Below are 24,220 nucleotides of genomic sequence, written 5' to 3'. Positions count from 1 at the left end.
TTCTGGTGCCTAGGTCCGGGTGTTCAGTACGGTTTCATTCCTTTAAGACTTTGTAGCAGTTTGATACAACTGAATGGCTTGCTCGGTCATTTCAGAGGGCAGTTAAGAGTCAACCACATTGCTGTCGATCTGGAGTCACATGTAGGCCAGGTTTAATTCCAGATTTTTATTGAGTTCAAATTTCAGTATCTAACATGGTGGGATTCGAACCAGGATCCACAGAGCATTACCCTGGGTCTCTGGATTACTAGACCAGTGACAATACCACTACGCCACCACCTCCCCTTCTGAGAAACCAACTTGTGGCTTGGGTTGCTGGGAAACAGAAGCTAATTGGTGTGAATAAAGGAAGCACAGAGGTCAAATTTCAGCCAGTGGTCAGAACAGGCAAGGCTCTTGAGAAGTGCAGTTTTTCAGCAGAAGGACAGGATTGTTAATCCCAGAGATTGTGAATCTGAGAGTCTAAGACAGCCAAGGGAGAAAGTTGTGGCACAGCTGGAGGAGGAGGCCAAAAAGGCTTATTCCAGCAGCAATGAAGAATCCAGAAAGTGTGCCTTTTGGTGGACATTGTACTGTTGGAACTCTGGGAGGGTAAAGCTGCATCAAAGTAACCCTATCATGAATAAAGACCCGAAACCCTACCTGGGAAGAACTGTTTTTTGAGGGACTTTGTGGCTGAGATTAATGTCATATATGCTTAAAGGATTACCTGAGAAATCTGAGACTTGCCTTTGTTATATTAGCTAAAGAATGTAAGTGGTATAGTTTCTACAGAACACAAATTGTCCTGTTAATTTATGTTGATTTTGGTTTGATTCCTGCAATAAAAGTTATAAAAAGTGAAATCTTGTCCATCAAAGAGGGGTGTTTTTGTGACTGGATGCCTGTGTCCAGTGGGGTTCCACAGGGATCTGTTTTGGCTCCCTTGCTGTTTGTGGTATATATAAACGATTTAGACTTGAACATAGGAGGGTTGATCAGTAAGTTCACAGATGACACAAAAATTGGTGGGATGGTAAATAATGAGGGGAATAGCCTTAGATTACAGGAGGATATGGTTGGGCTGGTCAGATGGGCTGATCAGAAGCAAATGGAATTTAATCCGGATAAGTGTGAGGTGATACAAGGCATGGGAATACACGGTGAATGGTAGGACCCTGGGAAGTATCGAGGATCAGAGGGACTTTGGTATGCGTGTCCACTGGTCCCTTAAGGTAGCGGGACAGGTATATAAGGTGGTTAAAAAGGCATATGGGATACTTGCCTTTATTAGCCGAGGCATAGAATATAAGAGCAGGGAGGTTATGCTGGAACTGTATAAAATGCTGTTTAGGCCATAGCTACAGTATTGCTTGCAGTTCTGGAATCTGCATTATAGGAAGGATGTGATTGCACTAGAGAGAGTGCAGAGATTTACCAGGATGGTGCCTGGGCTGTAGAGTTTTAGTTATGAGGAGAGATTGGATAAACTGGGGTTATTTTCCCTAGAGCAGGGAAGATTGAGGGGGGACCGGATTGAGGTGTACAAAATTATGAGGGGCATAGGTAGGGTAGACAGGAAGGAACTTTTACTTCAATAACCAGGGGGCATAGATTTAAGGGGTAAGGGGCAGGAGGTTTAGAGGGGGTGTGAGGAAGAATTTTTTCACCCAGAGGGTGGTGGGAATCTGGAACTCACTGCCTGAAAGGGTGGTAGAGGCAGAAACCCTCATAACTTTTAAGAAGTATTTGGATGTGCACTTGCGACGCCATGGCATACAAGGCTATGGGCCTAATGCTGGAAAATGGGATTAGAATAGTGAGGTACTTATTTGACCGGTGCAGACTCGATGGGCCAAAGGGCCTTTTTCTGTGCTGTAGACCTCCAAGACTCTGACTCAGATTTTTCCCTTTGGATGTTTAGTTCTCTCATGTCTCCACAGAGATCGTAACAGTGGTTGAAAGCTCACCTTGGGGTCAATTATGATGACACTGAGGTTGTGAACAGTTTTGTTCAGCCTCAGGTAGTGCCAAAGAGAGCTGGAATTGGTTGCAAGGAACTGAGTCTGTGGCAAAGACAAAAGACAATGGCTTCAAACTTGCTGATATTTAACTGGGTGAAATTTCTACTGATCCAGTACATTCAGGATGTTGGGCAAACAGCCTGACAATTTAGAGACAGTGGAGCTGTTGAAAGAGGTGATAATGAGGTAGAACTAGGTGTTGCCAGCAGAGGTGTGGAAGCTGACATGGTTGTCAGATGGTATCACTGAGGCACAGCATGTAAATGAGAAATAGGAGCGGGGGCCCTAAGGATAGATCCTTGGAGACACCAAAGGTAACCGTGGCGATTCTCTGTCTACAATTGGATAGATAAATGGAAAATCAAGTGCAATCTCACCTACTGGACGACGGTGAAGATGCGTTGAAGGAAGATGTGTGATCAACCGTGTCAAAGAGCGCAGACAGGTTGAGAAGGACAAGGGGAGATTGTTTGCCTGTCATAATCAAATAGGATTAATTTGTGATGTTGATAAGAGCTCTTTCGGTACTGTTGCAGGGATAGAAATCCAAATAGAGGGATTCACACGTGGGCTTGAATTTGAAAGGCCGCAACACATTGAAGGACTTGAGAGGAAAGGAAGGTTGGAGATAGGGCGGTAGTTTACATGGATAGAGGAGTCAACAGTTGATTTTTTTTTTGAAGGGCGAGGAGGTGGGTGGTTGATGCCAGCAGATTTTGGAGAGAAACAGACTTGAGGAAAAAAAACCTGTTAACTATGTCAGATAACATAGAAGCCAGGAAAGGAAGTTGGGTGGTCAGTAGTTTAGTGGCAATAGGGTCAAGAGATCAGGAGATGGGTTTCATGGACAAGATGAGCTCATACAGAGCACAAAGGGAGAAGGAAGAGAAACTACAGAAGAAAACCAGTTCAAATGCATGAAGATGGTATACACAATTATTTCACCCTATAACACTTTTGCTAACTGCTCGATTTTTGGTCAAACTTAATCAAGGGTTTGATTTGGCTAAAAGCTGTCAAAATAAAGGCCATCTTACCGTTTGCATTGACTGGAATGGAGCAGCATTCACATTTATGCCACTGCTGTGGAGGGGTTTGTTAGGAGGAGCTTTGAAAGCTTGTGACTGGGAAACAACAGGAAGCGCTGTTGATGCTGCTGGCTGTTCAGGGGTCAGCGACATTGCAGTCTATGGAGATACAGAAGTTTGAAGACCAAACGCAAAAAAAAAGTTAAAGCTATCAATCTACTAACATGCAACTATTAAATGCTTTACAAGAACATATTCAGCCTTAGCACAGTTCTAAATAGGCACCAGTTAGATGCATCCATAGCAAACAAGAATTTCCTACCCACTGTTCATTCCAGAATCTGATGCACTTATAAATAAACATTCCTGATGGACATGCACGCACCTTTGTTACAAAGCCGCAGCTGCATTAAAAAAATTGACTTTTTTTTAGGAGTTGAGGAGATGCAGGAGATATAATTTTACCAAGTTCCCCTTCCCTTCCCTACATCTTTGAAATAATGATGCAAATCTATACAAAATTATGCTTCTGGTTCAGCTGACAATTTGGAATTTAAAAAGGAATCAAATAATTGAATTTCCCAACTGACAATAACTCCTAACATAATATCCCTGGGCTAAAAAAGGCTGATGCTTAGACAACAGAAATGAAACAAGACAAACAAGACAAAAAAGTTAATTCCACAAAAATGAATGGATGAATCCTTGGGACTGATTGCTTCTATGTAGTAGACAATTTTTTTTTAAAGACACGATTAAGGCACCTAGCAACAGCAATCCAAATAATACTTTTTACGGTGAACGACATCAGGCATTTCATCATGCTTGCTACGAGTTAAGCAGATGGAGCTGGATGGTCCTTAACGTTGCTAAATAAATATGTACTTTGAAACAGTGAATAATTTTGAAAAAAATAAAATGAATGTGGTAAGGGCGTGTAGCTTTCCTGTACAATTTTGGTGTACTCATGCTGCATTTACCTGAATAGATTCCATTGATTCTTTCTGGGTTCGCTGCTCTGACACATGGGAGGGCTGGTACATAGGCTGAGATGGTGTATATGGTTCATTTGTGGAAGATACCAAAGGTACCTTAATGATGAAAGGAAATAAAAGGGGAAAAACATAAGTGCCTATGGAATGCACCACAACGAAGAATGGGAAAGTACATAGACTCTGCTACTGTTATTACAACACATGGATATGAGTTTCCAACTTTCCACAGAAGCGCACACAAAATTGTTCTGCTAGCTAAAAAATCTTGGTCTATTCTCCTAATCCTAATTATAAATACATTAAATTTTGTAATGTAAAGACTTACAGTTTGGAGTAAAAAATCTATAAAGGCAACATATGTTTAATATCATTTTGTCCAACCACTCCCCCTAAAAATTTTTATCAATGTGCAATTGAATCTTTAGAATTATCTTTGCAGCACCTAAATTGGCTTGTTTAGGCATTGAAGTACAATAATGCAATAAATGTAAACATTATGTACATAATGAAATGGTACAGTATGATTACCAGCAGTAAATGCAGGTAGATTCAATCTCCATAATGGTGTTTTTTTTTTTATTATTGCGCTTAGGTAAAATCACAAAAATCAAAGATGCTACCTTGCCGCAGTAGAGATGATGACTCAATATATAACGTAATGAATCAAGGAGATTGGTCACCTTACAGTGGCAGTGCAAATGAAAAAAAATCAAGTTTAAAAAACATAATCTATAGCCTTGCTCTTTCTGTGGAACCTTTCTAAACACAAGAAGCTTAGGTATTGAACAGGGCAGGTTAGAAGGATTACAAACGAATTAAAATACAAAATAACATATAGTTTCAAAACTAGGAAGTACAGAGCAAAGTTATCCTGGGGAAAGGTAAGTGGTGGAGGGAGAGCAGGCAGATGGCAGGAAGAGGAAGTTGTTCATATCAGCTTCAATTCTTAGCACTGTTTCAGCTTTACTTGCATTACTTCGCCTGAAACAGGGTTTCCATTCTTGGCCAGTAAAGTTGAAGCACATAAGAGGCATTTTGCTGTCAGTGAATCGTAATGTGATTAAATATTATGTTACAATCCAAAAGAATATAAGGGGACAAAATTAAAACAACTGAAATTATAAATCTTTTGACGTATTCTGGGTTACCAACTATATGTACATCATCAACTATGTAAAAATACTGTTTCTTAAAAAGATGCAAGCATGTGTCTTAACTGTATTAATTTGTAGCTTACTTTTGTATATATTACACAAATAGAAATTTAATCCTCGATTGCTACCACAAACATTTAGGTATTGCTGCAGTATAACTGAATGTAAGTTCTTGCTAATGCATTCAAAGTTCTTAACAAATTTGTTGTTTTTTAATTATCCAACTAGAATGAAATATAAATTATTTCACCAATCCTCAGCAGCATTCGGTTTAGCAGAGAAAAACTTAAAATATTTGGAATGTTTGCCTTCTAATCCTCATGTTTGTCCAAGTTTTCACCATGTCATTTGCATTCTACTTTTATTAAAAGAGCACAAATCTGAATGCAATGGCCTGGATCATATGGCCAGTAGTAAAGTGATGGGGTGCACCACTGATCTCGGAATAAGTTGCCTCAAAAGGTGAGTCGTAGAGAGTTTTTCAGCACAGAAACAGTCCCTTCAGCCCATCGTGTCCATGCCGGCCACCAAGCACCTATCTATTCTAATTCCATTTTCCAGCACTTGACCCATTGCCTTGTATGTTATGGCATTTCAAGTGCTCATCTAAATAATTCTGAATGTTGTGAGGGTTCCCGCCTCTACCACCCCCTCAGGCAGTGTGTTCCAGACTCCAACTACACTCTGGGTGAAAAATGTTTCCTCAAATCCCCTCAACCTCCTGCCCCTTACCTTAAATCTATGCCCCCTGGTTACTCTCTCCTCCGCTAAGGGCAAAAGTTTCTTCCTATCTGCCCTATCCATGCCCCTCAATTTTGTATACCTCTATCAGGTCTCCTCTCAGCCTTCTCTGCTCTAGGGAAAACAACCTAGCCTATCCAGTCTCTCTTCATAGCTGAAACGCTCCAGCCCAGACAACATCCTGGGGAATCTCCTCTGCACCCTCTCCAGTGCAATCACATTCCCCCCTATAGTGTGGCGACCAGAACTGCACACAGTACTCCAGATGTGGCCTAACTAGCATTTTATACAGCTCCATCATAGCCTCCCTGCTCTTATATTCTATGCCTCCGCTAATAAAGGCAAGTATCCCATATGCCTTCTTAACCACCTTATCTACTGATCTTATCTGCTGCCTTCAGGGATCAATGGACGTGTACACCAAAGTCGCTCTGACCCTACGTACTTACTAGGGTCCTATCATTCATTGTCTATTCCCTTAATGTGTTAGTCCTCCCAAAATGCATCTCCTCACATTTCTAAGGATTAAATTTCATTTGCCACTGCTCTGCTCATCTTACCAGCCCATCTATATCATAATGTAATCTAAGGCTTTCCTCCTCACTATTTACAACACCAACAATTTTCGTGTCATCTGCGACCTTACCAATCATACCTCCTATATTTATGTCTAAATCATGAATGTACAATACAAACAGCAAGGGTCGCAGCACCGATCCATGTGGTACACCACTTGTCACAAAAACAAACTTTTGACCATCACTCTCTGCCTCCTGCCGCTAAGCCAAATTCGGATCCAATTTGCCAAATTGCCCTGGATCCTATGGGCTCTTACCTTCTTGATCATTCCAGGAGAGTTTTTTTGAGCCAACACATAAAATGTCCTACAAGAGAAGGGACGGTACTGGACCTAATCTTAGGAAATGAAGCCGGGCAAGTGGTAGAAGTGTCAGTGGGGGAGCATTTCTAGGATAATGACCATAACTGTAAGATTTAAGGCAGTTATGTAAAAGGACAAAGATGGACTGCAAATAAAGGCCCTGAATTGGGGGAAGGTGGATTTCAATATGATAAGACAGGATCTGGCCAAAGTAGATTGGGAGCAACTACTGGTAGGAAAGTCTACATCAGGCCAGTGGGAGTCATTCAAAAAGGAAACAGAGTTCAGGGCCAACATGTTCCTGTAAAGGTGAAGGGTAGACCAATAAGTCCCAGGGAACCCTGCATGTCAAGGTAGATAGAGGATTGGATAAGGATAAAAAAAGGCTTGTGGCAGATACAGAGGGCTGAAAACAGCAGAAGCCCCAGAGGAAAATAGAAAGTGTAGGGGCCTTGCAGTTGGTACAGCTGAGTTATTTAAAAATCCTAGCAGGAAACTTTAAACAACTGTCATAACCTATAATTTTTAAGTGTTATGTTTGACTTACAGCTCTAAACTCAGCAATCAGACCACCAGTTCGAGGTTTTACATTAAACTAAATGAAACATTTTATTAATTTACACATGGCTATAAATTACTACTATCATAACTTTTAACAAATTCCCAAACAAATCTCCATTAAGGCAACAGCAACCCATAGACTTAACAAGACACCTGGCAAAGCATTTTTGCCTTACAAATTCAAATGAGGTTCTTTCCACTTTGGTTCCTGTGGAGAGAGTTGAAGGCTTATGGCTGCTTTTGATCTCACATTGCCTCTGCTCTATACACACTAAACTACTGAAGTTATACCTTGCACAGCTCATTGAATGTAATTTCTCATTGTATCACCAGTCTCTTCTAACAATAAAACTCCTTTTACAGTACCAATTTTATTAGCTATATAAAAGTATTGCTTGGTATCTGCTAGATAGGTGGTAGTTTTCATCCCACTTCTTGAATGCTCTATTCAAAAAGTGCAAATGCACGCTATCTCTCTTACATATCATAACCAGTACACATCAAAGCACCCAGACTAGTTGGCTTTAATCTAATTAAGCCACACACACAGAGACTAAACCTCTATTTTAAAAGAAAAATATTTTCCAATATTATGTACATTTTTTTTTAACCCAGAGGGTGGTGACAGTCTGGAAGGCGCTGCCTGGGAGGGTGGTGGAGGCAGATTGCCTCACATCCTTCCACATGCTGGCAAATGGGATTAGGTAGGTAGGTCAGGTGTTCCTCACGTGTCGGTGCAGACTTGATGGGCTGAAGACCCTCTTCTGCACCGAGAGATTCTGTGATTTAATAGCTTCATGACAGGGGGTACTTTAAAAAATAATTAGAAGAGCGAAAGGGGGGGGCATGAAAAAACACTGGCAGGCAAGATAAATGAAAATCCCAAGGCATTTTATCAATTAAGGGCAAGAGGATAACCAGGGAAAGAGTAGGGTCCATTAGAGACCAAAGTGGCGATCTGTGCATGGAGCTGGAGGACGTAGGCGAGGTTTTAAGTGATTATCTTTCATCTGTGTTCATTATGGAGAAGGATGATCTAGGTGTACAAATCAGGGCAAGGGAATGTGATATACTTGAACAAATTAGCACTGAAAGGGAGGAGGTATTAGCGGTTTTAGCAGGCTTAAAAGTGGATAAATCCCCAGGCCCAGGTGAGATGTATCCTAGGCTATGTGAGGCAAGGGAGGAGATTGCAGGGGATCTGACACTAATTTTCAAATCCTCCAGAGGACTAGAGGACAGCGAATGTGGTACCATTGTTCAAGAAAGGTAGTAGGAATAAACCAGGTAATTACAGGCCAGTGAGTCTTAACATCAGTGGTTGAGAAACTATTGGAAAAGATTCCAAAGGACAGGATTAATCTCCACTTAAGAGAGGCAGGAATTAATCAGGGATAGTCAGCGTGGCTTGATCAGGGGGAGATCATGTCTAACAAATTTGATCAAATTTTTCAATGAGGTGACTAATTGTGTAGATGAGGGTTGTGCAGTTGATATAGTCTACATGGACTTCAGTAAGGGTTTTGACCAGGTCCCGCACTTAACACTTAAAATTATAGGTTATGACAGTTGTTTAAAGTTACCCTCTGGGATTTTTAAATAACTCAACTGTATCAACTGCACAGTCATAACACCCCCCCTACACTTTCTATTTTCCTCTGGGGCTTCTGCTGTTTTCAGCCCTCTGTATCTGCCACAAGCCTCCTTTTTTTTTATCCTTATCCAATTCTCTATCTACCTTGACATCCAGGGTTCCCTGGACTTATTATTCCTACCCTTCACCTTTACAGGAACATGTTGGCGCTGAACTCCATTTCCTTTTTGAATGACTCCCACTGGCCTGATGTAGACTTTCCTACCAGTAGTTGCTCCCAATCTACTTTGGCCAGATCCTGTCTTATCATATTGAAATCCACCTCCCCCCAATTCAGGGCCTTTATTTCCAGTCCATCTTTGTCCTTTTACATAACTGCCTTAAATCTTACAGTTATGGTCATTATCCCAGAAATGCTCCCCCACTGACACTTCTACCACTTGCCCGGCTTCATTTCCTAAGATTAGGTCCAGTACCGCCCTTCTCTTGTAGAACTTTTTATGTGCTGGCTCAAAAAAGCTCTCCTGGGTGCACTTTAAGAATTCCACCTCCTCTAAGCCTTTCACACTAAGACTATCCCAATTAATATTGGGGAAGTTGAAATCCCCTATTATTTTTACACAATTTGGAGATTTGTCTACATATCTGCTCCTCTATCTCCCCCGACTATTTGGAGGCCTATAGTACACTCCCAGCAAAGTGACTGCCCCCTTTTTGTTTTTAAGTTCTACGCATATGGCCTCTTTTGAGGAACCTTCTATGATATCATCCCTCCTTAGTGCAGTAATCGACTCCTTGATCAATAGTGCAATGCCACCCCCCCCCACCTCAACCACTGTTACGCCTGAAGATTCTATACCCTGGAATATTGAACTGCCAGTCCTGCCCTTCCCTCAACCATGTCTCTGTAATAGCAACGATATCCCACGTGTTAATCAACGCCCTTAAGTCATCTGCCTGACTTGTAAGACTCTTCGCGTTAAAATAAATGCAACCTAGCCTTGCATTATTCACTTGTGCCTTAACAGGTCTATATTTGCTCTGCCTTCCAGACCAAGTTTCGCTTCTATATTTGGCTTTGCATCACCTCCTCCTGTACCTCCACACTGCATCGCAACCCCCTACCAAATTAATTTAAACCCCCAACAGCAGCACTAGCAAACTCTCCCCGCACGGACGTTGGTCCCGTTCCGGTGCAACCCGTCTGACTTGTTTCGCAAGAAACAGACACGGTTATCCAGGAAACTAAAGCCCTCCCTCCTGTGCCATCTCTTCAGCCACGCTTTCAGCCTCTCTTTCCTCCTATTCCTATACTCACTAGCACGTGGCACAGGGAGTGATCCAGAGTTTACAACTTTTGAGGTTCTGCTTTTTAATCTAACTAGCTCCCTAAATTATTATTGCAGAATCTCATCCCTCTTTCTACCTATGTCATTGGTACCAATGCGAACCACGACCTCTGACTGTTTGCCCTCTCCGTTCAGAATGCTCTGCAGTCATTGTGTGACATCCTTGACCCTGGCACCAGGGAGGCAACAGCATCCTGGAGTCACATCTATGGCTGCAGAAGTGCCTGTCTGCACCCCTCACTCGAGTCCCCTCCCACTATTGTTCCTACCCTCTTACTCCTCCCCCCCTTGTGCAGCTGAGCCACCCACAGTGCCGTGAAATTGTCTCTGGCTGCACTCTCCAGAGGAACCTTCACCCTCACCGTTTTCCAACACAGAAAAATGGTTCTTGAGTGAGATGCACTCAGGCTTTCCTGATTACCTGCCTGCCTCCATTCTTCTGACTGGTGGTCACCTATTCCCTCTCTGACTGCACTTCCTTAAGCTGCGGAGTGACCACATATAAAAACGAGCCATCCACGTGACTCTCAGCCTCGCGGATGCTCCGCTGTGACTTCTGCTGACGCTCAAGCTCCAAAACACATTGGTCAAGCCGGTGGCACTTCCTCCACGTGGTCATCCAGACTACAAGGACTGTCTAAGAATTTCCACATGCTGCAGGCTGTACAACACCCAGGACTAAGCTCCCTTACCATACTTTTTGTTTGTTTTTAATTAAAAGACGATTTCCTTAAATTTAAGCCCCACTTTGCTCAGTGAAGTCTAACTCGTTACAGCTCCACTCTGCTTGAAGTCTCGCTCTTTATAGAACCACAGGATCTTCACAACACAGGAGGCCATTTAGCCCATCGTGTCTGCACCGGTTCTCCAAATGAGCATTATGACCTAGTGCCATTGCCCTGCCTCTTCCCCATACCCCTGCACCTTGCTTCTATTCAAATAATCATCTAACGCCCTCTTGAATGCCTCGATTGAACCTGTCTCCATCATACTTCCAGGCAGCGCATTGCAGAGCTGAACCATTCATTGTGTGAAAAATCTTTTTCTCACGTCATATTTGCTTCTTTTGCAAATCACTATATTTGTGCCCTCTCGTTCTTGATCCTTTTACGAGTGGAAACAGTTTCTCCCTATCTACTCTGTCCAGGCCCCTCACGATTTTGAAAACTTCTAGCAAGTCTCCTCTTAGTCTTCTCTCCATGGATAACAATCCCAACCTCTCCCATCTATCCTCATAGCTGAAGTTTCTCACTCCTGGGGCCATTCTTGTAAACCTCTTCTGCACTCTCTCCAATGTGTTCACATCCCTCCTATAATATGGTGTACAGAACTGTATACAATATTCCAGCTAAGGTCTAACTAGGGTCTTATATAAATTCAGCATAACCTCCCTGTTCTTGTACTCTATGCCCCTATTAATAAAGCTTGGGGTACTATATTCTTTTTTTAACTGCCTTCTCCTCCTGTCCTGCCACCTTCAATGATTATATACTTATACGCCCAGGTCTTTCTGATCCTGCACCCCCTTCAAAATTCCACCCCTTATTTTATATTGCCTGTCCATGTTCTTCCTACCAAAAGGCATCACCCACACTTCTCCAGATTGAACTTCATCTGCCAACTGTCTGCTCACTCCACCAACTTGTCTATGTCCTTTAGAAGTTCTACACTGTCCTCCTCGCAGTTTACAAGACACTCAAGCTTCGTATCATCTGCAAACTTTGAAATTGTCCCCTGCACACCAAGATCTAGATCATTAATATGTATCAGGAAAAGCAAGGGTCCCAATACCGACCCCTGGGAACACCACTACAAACCTTCCTCCAGAGCGAAAAACATCCATTGACCATTACACTCTGCTTCTGATTTTTCAGCCAATTTTGTATCCACTTTGCTACTGTCCCTTTTATTCCGTGAGCAATAACCTTTTTCACTAGTCATTTGTGTGGCACAGTGTCAAATGCCTTTTCAAAGTCCATGTACACCACATCAACGGCATTACCCTCAACGACCTTTTCTGTTACCTCTTCAAAAAAACTCCAGCAAGTTAGTTAAACACAATTTCCCCTTTAGAAATCCATGCTGGCTCTTCCTTATCAACCCATATTTTTCCATGTGACTATTAATTCTATCCCAAATAATTGTTTCCAGAATCCTGCCCACAGCTAAAGTTGAACTGACCGGTCTGTAACTGCTGGGCTTATTCTTACAACCTTTTTTGAGCAAGGGTGTAATGTTTGCAATTCTCCAGCCCTCTGTCACCACCCCTGAGTCTAGGGAAGACTGAAAGATTATGGCCAGTGCCCCTGCAATTTCTACTCTCACTTCCTTCAATATCCTTGGATGCATCTCATCCGGTCCCGGTGCCTTGTCAACCTTAAGTACCAACAGTCCATTCAACACTTCATCAATTTTGAGCCCTTCTAGTGACACCGTTTCCCCAAAGCCTGGATAGCATCTACCTCCTTTACAGCTCTGCTCTGTCCACCTCTGTGTCATGGATTTTGGTTTGAATTTGCCACCTAATAAAGGAGATCTTCAGGCATCCAACAACAGCGATGTCATTAATCAGGATAAGCAGCTAATCACATGAAGAATTCTCACAGACAGCAACCAGAAGTAAAATGCACTGATTATTCTTCACTTTTAATTAAATTTGAGAGGGAGAAACAACTTACAAACAAAAAGGGCAGGCTGCAGTATAGTGGTATTTTTACTGTACTAGTATTCCGGAGACCCAGTGTAAAGCTCTGGCAACCCAAGTTCGAATCCCACCACGGCAGATGGTGAAATTTTAATTCAATACAAAAAAATCAGGAGTTAAAAGTCTGCCAATGGCCATGAAACCATTGTCGATTGTTGCAAAAATCCATCTGGTTCACTAATGTTCTTTAGCGAAGGAAATCTGCCATCTTCAACCGGTCTGGCCTACATGTGACTCCAGACCCACAGCAATGGGGTTGACTCTTCAATGCCCTTTGAACAAGTGCAACTCGGGATGGGCAATAAATGCTGACCTAGCCAGCAATGCCCACATCCCATGGCCAAATAAAAAAAAAGGCCATTCAGACCCTGGAGCCTGTTCCGCCATTTAATAAGATCATGGCTGATCCGATAGTAACCTGAAATCTGCATCCACCTTCCACTGATAGCCTATATGATTGAGGTATTAACGTGGAATAATGATAGAAAACAGAAATATCAAACAAACCTTGGAAGATTAAAAATGTAGATATTTATCATAATGAAGAAATTTGACATCCCAGAAATATAGATTAGTTTTCAAGGCCAGAGAGTTTTGACAGCATAATTATGAACTACCTATGTTAAAGACCCAGGTACACCTCATACAAGCAGGTGTAACTCTGTCCAAGTTTTTTTCTAAAACAGCAAGACTAATAGCATAAAAGAACAGGTACATCTCATTTCAATGATTCCAGTTATGATTTTTAATGACTGCATACTTGGGGGCCTAAATAGGTCACTCTCTGGAGAAGCGTAAATCACCCACAGCAGCATCTGAATTTCCGCATTGTAACTGCACATGTGCAGTCCAGAATTTACTCTCAGTTGCAGAGGAGTAATAATGGTGAATGCTGACAGTTTTGCCATCAGTAACATCAAAAAATCCAGGCCAACATTACAGTTCTGTCAAGCAGCATCATAAAGAACCAGAGACTAATAACCCTTCAACCAGAACATGTAACCACAGCCATCTAGATCCCAGTCTCATCTGATTAGATAACCAATCACATAACTGCATTCAACTTAAAATAATCCTGGGCAGAACAAGCATCACTATAGCACAGACTGCTTTATATTTATGGTCACAAAATTCAAAAAATATTCAGAAAAGGAATTTTCCACAAATTTGATGCCCCAGAGCATCACCATGGGTCCCTGTAGAATGGAGTGTAGTTAAGGACATCTGCTCAGGGCTGGAGAGGAACCTGGGAGTGTGAGGGGAAGAATCCATTTGGTGTGGTCCATGTGGGTAGCAATGACATATTTAGGGCTAAAAATAGGTACTGCTAGAGGAATATGAGTAGCAAGGGGCCAAATTAAAAAGCAGAACTGCAAAGGTAATACTCTCTGGGTTACCACTTGACCCAAGAGCAAATTGGCATACAGCCATAAGATCAGAGTGTCAAACGCATGACTCAAGGATTAATGTGGGAGAAATTGGTCTCGATTCATGGGGCACTGGCATCAGTACCGAGGAAAGGAGCAGCTGTATCACTGGGACAGTATTCACTTGAATTGTGCTGGGACCAGTGCCCTGGTGAACTGTATACCCTGGGCTGTAAAAAGGGCTTTAAACTAAAAAGCAGGGGTGGATGGGAAAAAATGGGGGTTCACAAGGGATTTAGAAAGTTAATGATAAAGGACAAGGCAATGTGGCAGGATAAGAATACAGGGAATCACAACCAGTAAGAGACAGCTGGGGACAGTACGTACAAACATAAGAATGCGCCAGCATATAGGGTGAGAGTAGGGAAAAATAGTAAGACGACAAAATTCAGGTTTTTAATGAATGCATGCTGATTGGTAACAAGATGGATAAATTGATAGCACAAATAGAAATAAATGGCTGTGATACAATAGCCATTAGAGACATGATCACAAAGTGACCAAGGTTGGAAACTGAACACTCAAGGTGTTTGCTATTTCAGGACAGGAAGAATGGAAAAGCAGCTGCAGTATCTCTTAATAAAAGATGAGATCAGTACAGTGTTGAGAAATGATCCTGGTTCAGAAGATAAAGATGTAAAATCAGATTCAGTGCAGATAAGAAATAACAAAGGAAATAAATCACCAGTGAGAGCAGTTTATAGAACACAAGAAATAGCAGCAGGAGCTATAGGCCCACCTAAAGTAACTACACTGTAGGACAAGAGAATAAATTTACAAATAATGCAAATAATGTAAGGTAACGCAATATTCGTGGACAATTTTAATCTTAATATTGATTGGACAAATCAATTCACCAGGGCTCTGATCTTATGACCCTGGTGGTAACCCAGAGAGTATTACCTTTGCAGGTCTGCTTTTTAATTTGGCCCCTAGCTACTCATTTACTTCCTTTAGCAGTACCTAATCTTAGTCCTACCTATGTCGTTGCTACCCACATGGACCACAACAAACGGATCCTTCGCTTGACACTCCCAGGTTCCTCTCCAGCCCTGAGCAGATGTTCTTAACTCTGGCACTGGGCATGCTGCGAACAGGTAGCTAATCAAGTACACTCGGATGCTGCCAGACCTGCTGAGTTTTTGCAGGTATTTTTATTTTTGTTTTGGAATTCCAGCATCTGCAGTTTTTTGCTTTTATCGAGTATATTCGGGACAGTTTCTTAGAATATATCCTGGAACCAATGAGAACAGGCTATTTTAGATCTGGTAATGTATAATGAGAGGGGGATAATTAATGATCTCAAAATGAAGGATCCTCTAGGCAAGAGTAACCATAATGTGATAGAATTTCACATTTAATTTGACAGTGAAAAACTAGGGTCTGAAATTAGGTTTTTTTAAATTCATTCATGGGATGTGGACATCGCTGGCTCGGCCAGCATTTACTGCCCATCACTAATTGCCTATGAGAAGGTGGTGGCGAGCTAGCTGCCTTCCTGAATCACTGCAGTCCATGTGGTGTAGGTACACCCAAAGTGCTGTTAGGGAGGGAGTTCCAGGATTTTGACCCAGCAACAGTGAAGGAACAGCAATATATTTCCAAGTCAGGATGGTGAGTGGCTCGGAGGGGAACTTCCAGAGAGTGGTGTTCCCATGCATCTGCTGCTCTTGTCCTTGGTGGTGGAGGTCACGGGTTTGGAAGGTGCTATCCAAGGAGCCTTGGTGTGTTGCTGCCGTGCATCTTGTAGATGGTACACAGCAGCCACTGTGCGTAGGTTATGGTGGGAGTGAATGTTTAAGGTGGTGGATGGCGTGCCAATCAAGCAGGTTGCTGTTTCCTAGAAGATGTAGAGCTTGAGTGTTGTTGGAACTGCATTGATCAAGGCAAGTGGAGAGTATTCCATCACACTCCTGACTTGAGCCTTGTACGAACATACGAATTAAGAGCAGGGGTAGGTCATTCAGCCCTCCAGTCTGCTCCACCATTCAATAAATCATGGCTAATCTGATTGCAGCCTCAACTCCACATTCCACCTGCCTTTCTTGCTAGTCAAAAATCTATCTACCTCTGCCTTAAAATTTTTCAATGACCCTGCCTTCACTGCTCTCCAGGGAAGATAGTTCCAAAGCTTAATGGTCCTCAAAAATTCTTTCTTATCTCAATCTTAAATGGGAGACCCTTTATTTTTAAACTGTGTCCCCTAGTTCTAGTCTCTCCCGAAAGGGGAAACATCCTTTCAGCATCCACCCTGTCAAGTCCCCTCAGGATCTTATAAGTTTCAGTAAAGTCACCTCTCAATCTTCTAAACTCTAATGGATACAGGCCCAGCCTGTCTGACCTTTCCTCAAAAGATGACACTCCCATCCCAGATAGCAGTCGAGTGAACATTCTCTGATCTGCTTCTAATGCATTTATATCCTTTCTTAAGGAGATCAAAACTATACACAGTACTCTAAATATAGTCTCACCAATTCCCTGTACAACTGTAACAAAACATCCCTACTTTTATATTCTTTTCCCTTTGTAATAAATGACAATGTTCTATTTGCCTTCCTAATTACTTGCTGCAATTGCATACTAACTTTTCATGATTCATGTACCAGGGCATCCAGGTCCACTGTACCTCAGGGTTCTGTGATCTCTCTCCAATTAAATAATATGCTGCTTTTCTATTCTTCCTGCCAAAGTTTACATTTTACTCCATCTGCAAAATTTTTGCCCACTCACTTGTCTATATCCCTTTACAGATTCCTTATACCCTCTTCACAACACAAAAGATGGATAGGAAAGTTAGTTATCAGAAAATTTAGCAACCATACATTTGGACCCTCATGCAAGTCAATGGTATAAATTGTAAATTTTTGAGGTCTCAGCTCTGATCCTTATTGCACTCCACTCATCACATCTTGCCAGCCTGAAAATGGCCCATTTATGCCTGTTTCCTGTTAGCTAACCAATCCTCTATCCATGCTAATGTTACTCCCTGCACCATGAGCTCTTATTTTGTGTAGTAACGTTTGATGTGCACCTTGTCAAATGCCTTCTTGTTGCTTCCTCAAAGAACTCTAATAAATTAGTCAAACACGGTTTCCCTTTCACAAAACCGTGCTGACTCCACTTCATTGCAGTAAGATTTTCTAAGTACCCCGCTACAACTTCCTTAAAAAGAGATTCTGCAGGGAAGTCTATTTTTAATAATTTTAATAGTTTTAGTTTAGTTATGTTCAATTATCAAGGAATCAAAGTGTATTAATCAAGCAACTCAATATGGTATCATATTATGTGAGTCTCTGTCGTTTGGTGCATTCCTGTTTGTCAAGGGATGTGTACCATAGAAAAGTTACAGCAGAGGGAGGCCGTTCGGCCCATCTTGTCCATGCCAGCCCGAGAACACCCAGGTGCCCTTTCTAATACCACCTTCCTGCACCCAGCCCACAGCCCTGCAGCTTACAGCACTTAAAGTGCAGATCCAGGTACTTTTTAAAAGAGTTTAAAGTTTCTGCCTCTACCACCAACTTGGACAGCAAATTCTAAACGCCCACTACCCTTTGCGTAAAAAAGTTCTTCCTCATGTCCACCTTACACCTTCTGCCACTTATCGTGAATCTATGTCCCCTGATTCTAGAATTTTCCACCAAGGGAAACAATTTTATCCCGTCCACTATCTGTTCCCTCATAATTCTGCACACCTCAATCAAGTCACCTCTCAGCCTTAAAAACAAAAAACCGCGGATGCTGGAAATCCAAAACAAAAACAAAAATACCTGGAAAAACTCAGCAGGTCTGGCAGCATCGGCGGAGAAGAGCAAAGTTGATATTTGAATGTTGGAGGGTCATGAGGACTCGAAACGTCAACTTTGCTCTTCTCCGCCGATGCTACCAGACCTGCTGAGTTTTTCCAGGTATTTCTGTTTTTGTCACCTCTCAGCCTTTTTTGGTCTAAGGAAAATAACCCCAAATTATTCAATCTCTCCACGTAGTTACACTTTTCTAACTCTGGCAACATTCTTGTAAACCTCCTCTACACTCTCTCCAGAGCTATTACGTCCTCCCTGTAATGTGGTGACCAGAACTGCACACAATACTCCAGTTGTGGCCTCACCAGTGTTTTATACAATTCCAACATTATATCCCTACTTTTATATTCTATACCTCGGCCAATTAAGGAGAGCATTCCATATGCCTTCTTTACAACTTTGTCTACATGAACTGCTGCCTTCAGGGACCTGTGTATGTGTACGTCAAGATCTCTCACTTCATCTACCCCTCTTAGTATAAACCCATTTATTTTGTAATCCCTGTAACTGTTTGACTTCCCTAAATGTATGACCTCACACTTCTCTATGTTAAAATCCATCTGCCACTTTACCGCCAACTCCACCAACCCATCTATATTGTTTTGGAGATTATGGCTTTCCTCTATACTATCCACTACTGGGCCAATCTTTGTGTCATCTGCAAATTTCCCAATTGTGTCCCCCACATTCACGTCCAAATCGTTAATACATAAAACAAACAGCAAGGGTCCCAACACCAAGCCCTGTGGAACACCACTTGAGACAACTTTCCATTCGCAAGGGCATCATCAACCATTACCCTTTGTTTCCTGTTACAAAGCCAACCTTTTAGCCAGTTTGCCACATTACCCTGAATCCCATGGGCTTTTACTTTCCTGACCAATCTGCCATGTGGGACCTTGTCAAATGCCTTGCTAAAATCCACATACACAACATCCACTGCACTACCTTCATCAACCCTTCTTGTCACTTCATCAAAGAATTCAATCAAATTTGTGAGGCAAGACCTTCCTTTAACAAATCCATGCTGACCGTCCCTGACTAATCCATGCCTTTCCACACGGCAGTTAATCCTATCTCTCAGGATTGACTCTACTAATTTGCTCACCACCGATGTAAGACTAACTGGCCTATAAATTATTTGGCATTTCCTTTGGTCCCTTTTTAAACAATGGAAGTACGTTTGCATTTCTCCAGTCCTCCGGTACCTCTCTGTACCTAGTGAAGATTGGAAAATCATCCTCAGAGCATCCTGTTATCTCCTCCCTGACTTCCTTCAATAGCCTCAGAAACAATCCATCTGGCCCTGGTGACTTATCCACTTTCAAGGATTTCAACCCTTTGAGTACTTCCTCTCTCTTTATGACTATTCCGTCCAATATCTCACAGTGTTCCTCCTGGACTACTATATCTACATCCTATATCTCTCTACATCTCTCTCTCTCTATCTCTCCGCCCCCCCACACACACACACCTTAAACCAGCTTATATTTCACCTCTTTCTTGGACTCGAACTCAAGTTCTGTCGAAGGGTCATGAGGACTCGAAACGTCAAGTCTTTTCTTCACCGCCGATGCTGCCAGACCTGCTGAGTTTTTCCAGGTAATTCTGTTTTTGTTTTGGATTTCCAGCATCCGCAGTTTTTTTGTTTTTATCTCTGTGTTTAATTGACTGCCACTGCTCTTCAAGAAATGCCTACCTCCTTGAAGAAGTTCTGTTCCTCTCTGCGACAAGATTTCCGTATCTCTCTGTTGTCTTGCTCACCTTCCTTGCTTTCCATTTCCCTCCTGGTGTTTGACAAGGTGTTTACTAAAACCCGCGTTCACAGCCATATCTCCTTTCTCAGTGACTGTCTCCGTCTCCGACTTACCCCACGTGGATTTCAACTGAAATTCCACCCCTCATGTTTCGAACCCACCCAGGATTACAGGTATCTCCGGGACATAAAATGTTTCTCGGACGGCTGTTCCCGTCACATTCTGAAATCCACACTCAGTGCCATGCGCCGCCATATGAACACACTCGACCTCTCCCTCCAGCAGCACCGCCGTACCCTTTTTCAAAGCTGCGCGTGCCCCCAGATTCATTTTATCCTTCGGCTCATCCGACGCCTCAACAAGAAACTTTTTCTCTTTCTCTCAAGTGCTAAGGAACGCAAGCTCCAACAACTCATCGACACCAACACCCATCTAGGACCCTCCACCCCTGCCTGTCCCTCCGTCCCCACCCTTTCTTCCAATCCCAACCCCAGCCGTGTATTCACTATACCCCCTGACCTTCCCCTCTCCAATGCTGAACATTCAGTGCTCAGCAAAGGACTTAGTTTCATACCCTTACGCCCTCACCTCAATGAATTTCGGGCTCGGCATGATACTGAACTCTTCTTCCGCCGTCTTCGTCTCCGGGCTCACTTCTTTGGAGTCCTCTCCAAGTTCAACGGATCCTTTTACCCATCTCCAATATTCTCCCTCCACCTGGACCCCTCCCTCTGGATTCTTACCTTCTCTCGATCTTTTCATTGAGAACTGTCGGCGCGACATTAGTCGTCTCAATTTCTCTGCTCCTCTCACCCATTCTAACCTGTCTCTCTCTGAACTTACTGCACTCCATTCTCGCAGGTCCAACCCTGACATTGTCATCAAACCCGCTGACAAGGGTGGTGTTGTTTTCTGGCGCACTGACCTCTACCTCGTGGAGGGTGAGCGTCAACTCGCAGACACTTCCTCCTACCTCTCCCTGGACCATGACCCCACCACTGAACATCAAGCCATTGTTTCCAGGACTGTCACTGACCTCATCTCCTCTGGGGATCTCCCTCCCACAGCTTCCAACCTGATAGTCGCCCAACCTCGGACAGCCCGCTTCTATCTCCTACCCAAAATCCACAAACAGAACTGCCCCGGTAGACCGATCATCTCAGCTTGCTCCTGCCCCACAGAACTCATTTCTCGTTATCTTGACTCCCTTCTCTCTCCCCTTGTCCAGTCCCTTCCCACCTACATCCGTGATTCCTCTGACACCTTATGTCACATCAACAATTTCCAGTTCCCTGGCCCCAACCGCTTCCTCTTCACCATGCACGTCCAATCCCTCTACACCTCCATCCCCCACCAGGATGGTCTGAGGGCCCTTAGCTTCTTCCTCGAACAGAGGCCCGAACAATCCCCATCCACCACTACTCTCCTCCGTCTGGCTGAACTTGTTCTCACGCTGAACAATTTCTCCTTCAACTCCTCTCACTTCCTCCAAATAAAAGGTGTGGCTATGGGTACCCGCATGGGCCCCAGCTATGCCTGTCTCTTTATGGGGTATGTGGAACATTCCTTGTTCCAGTCCTACTCCGGCCCCCTTCCACAACTCTTTCTCTGGTACATCGATGATTACTTCGGTGCTGCTTCATGCTCTCGTCGGGACTTGGAAAAATTAATTAATTTTGCTTCCAATCTCCACCACTCCATCATTTTCACGTGGTCCATCTCTGACACTTCCCTTCCCTTCCTTGACCTCGCTGTCTCAATCTCTGGTGATAGACTGTCCACCAATATTCATTACAAACCCACCGACTCCCACAGCTATCTCGACTACAGCTCCTCACACCCCGCTTCCTGTAAGGACTCCATCCCATTCTCTCAGTTCCTTCGCCTCCGTCGCATCTGTTCCGATGATGCCACCTTCAAAAACACTTTCTCTGACATGTCCTCCTTCTTCCTTAACCGAGGTTTTCCACCCATGGTCGTTGACAGGGCCCTCAACCATGTCCGGCCCATCTCCCGTGCATCCGCCCTCACGCCTTCTCCTCCCTCCCAGAAACATGATAGGGTCCCCCTTGTCCTCACTTATCACCCCACCAGCCTCCGCATTCAAAGGATCATCCTCCGCCATTTCCGCCAACTCCAGCATGATGCCACCACCAAACACATCTTCCCTTCACCCCCCCTATCGGCATTCCGTAGGGATCGCTCCCTCCGGGACACCCTGGTCCACTCCTCCATCACCACCTACTCCTCAACCCCCTCCTATGGCACCACCCCATGCCCACGCAAAAGTTGCAACACCTGCCCCTTCACTTCCTCTCTCCTCACCGTCCAAGGACCCAAACACTCCTTTCAAATGAAGCAGCATTTCACTTGCATTTCCCCCAACATCGTCTACTGCATTCGTTGCTCCCAATGTGGTCTCCTCTACATTGGAGAGACCAAACGTAAACTGGGCGACCGCTTTGCAGAACACCTGCGGTCTGTCCGCAAGAATGACCCAAACCTCCCTGTCGCTTGTCATTTTAACACTCCACCCTGCTTTCTTGCCCACATGTCTGTCGTTGGCTTGCTGCATTGTTCCAGTGAAGCCCAACGCAAACTGGAGGAACAACACCTCATCTTCCGACTAGGCACTTTACAGCCTTCTGGACTGAATACTGAATTCAACAACTTTAGGTCGTGAGCTCCCTCCCCCATCCCCACCCCCTTTCTGTTTCCCCCTTCCTTTTTTTTCCAATAAATTATATAGATTTTCCTTTTCCCACCTATTTCCATTATTTAAAAAAAAATTTAAAAAAAACCCCCACTAGAGCTATACCTTGAGTGCCCTACCATCCATTCTTAATTAGCACATTCATTTAGATAATATCACCAACTTTAACACCTATGTGTTCTATTGTACTATTGTCGTTGACATCTTTTGATGATCTGCTTCTATCACTGCTTGTTTGTCCCTACAACCACACCACCCCCCTCCACCTCTCTCTACCTCTCCGCCCCCCACACACACACCTTAAACCAGCTTATATTTCAACTCTTTCTTGGACTCGAACTCAAGTTCTGTCGAAGGGTCATGAGGACTCGAAACTTCAACTCTTTTCTTCTCCGCCGATGCTGCCAGACCTGCTGAGTTTTTCCAGGTAATTCTGTTTTTGTTTTATATCTACATCCTCCCTTTCCTTTGTAAACACGGAGACAAAATATTCATTCAAAACCCTTCCCACAGCCTCTGCATCTACACACAAGTTTCCATCTTCATCTCTGATGGGTCCCACTTTTTCCTTATCTAACCTTTTAGCATTAATGTATTGGTAAAACATCTTTGGAGTTATCTTTAACTTTACCTGCTCATCTTTTTTCATGCCCTATCTTTGAGTTCCTTATTTACTTCGTCCCTGCACTTCCTATATTCGTCTAGTCTGTCTGCAGTGCTTAGTTCATTGTGCCTATCGTATGATTTCTTTTTCTGTTTGATCTTCCCCTATATTCCTCTAGACAACCAGGGAGGTCTCGATTTGGCAGTACCACTTTTATTTTTGTAGGGGACATGTCTACTTTGTACAATTAGGAAGCTTTTTAGTGCTTCCCACTGGTTTTCCACTGTTTTATCCTCCAGCAGTGCTGTCCAGTCCACTTCAGTCAAGTCCCTTCTCATTTCTGCAAAATTTGCCTTCCCCCAATTCAAGACTTTTACTCCTGCTTTATCTGTCTTTTTCCATGGTAATGCTAAATCTAACTGAATTGTGATCATTGTCCCCGATATGGTCGCCAACTGTCACTTCACCTATTTGCCCTTCTTCGTTCCCCAAGACTAGGTCGAGAATTACATCTCCTCTCGTTGGATTTGTCACTAATTGGTTGAAAAGATTTTCCTGGACACACTGCATGAATTTTTCTCCCTCAGTGCCCCTTATATTGTTTGAATCCCAGTTGATATTAGGATAGTTGAAATCTCCTACTATTATTGCCCTCTTGTTCTTACAAGCAGAAACTTGCCTACATATTTGTTCTTCTATCTCCCTTTCACTATTTGGGGGTCTGTAGTATATTCCCAGTAGCGTGAGTACCCCTTTTTTATTTCTAAGCTCAATCCATAAAGCCTCGTTTGTTGATCCATTTAGTATATCATCCCTTCTCACAACTGGAATTGATTCTTTAACCATTAGTGCTACCCCACTCCTTTTTTTTTATCTCCTACTCTATCGTGTCTGAAGGCTCTATAACCAG

General features: G+C 43.2%; 1 protein-coding gene across 1 annotated transcript in view; it reads right to left on the bottom strand.

Annotated features, from left to right (window-relative positions):
- Nucleotides 1–24,220, bottom strand: part of caprin1b (cell cycle associated protein 1b) — a 200,413-nt gene that overhangs the window by 54,490 nt on the left and 121,703 nt on the right. Inside the window, exons 12-13 of the mRNA XM_041197734.1 lie at nt 4,012–4,122; nt 3,041–3,190 (exon numbers count right to left, since the gene is read on the bottom strand). Coding sequence (XP_041053668.1) covers nt 3,041–3,190; nt 4,012–4,122 — 261 coding nt within the window. The remainder of the gene's footprint in view (nt 1–3,040; nt 3,191–4,011; nt 4,123–24,220) is intronic.

This window comes from Carcharodon carcharias, chromosome 10 (assembly GCF_017639515.1).
Source record: "Carcharodon carcharias isolate sCarCar2 chromosome 10, sCarCar2.pri, whole genome shotgun sequence".
Classification (NCBI taxonomy): Eukaryota; Metazoa; Chordata; class Chondrichthyes; order Lamniformes; family Lamnidae; genus Carcharodon; species Carcharodon carcharias.
Note: the sequence above shows the minus strand (reverse complement) of the source record. Positions and strands in the feature narration are given on the sequence as shown.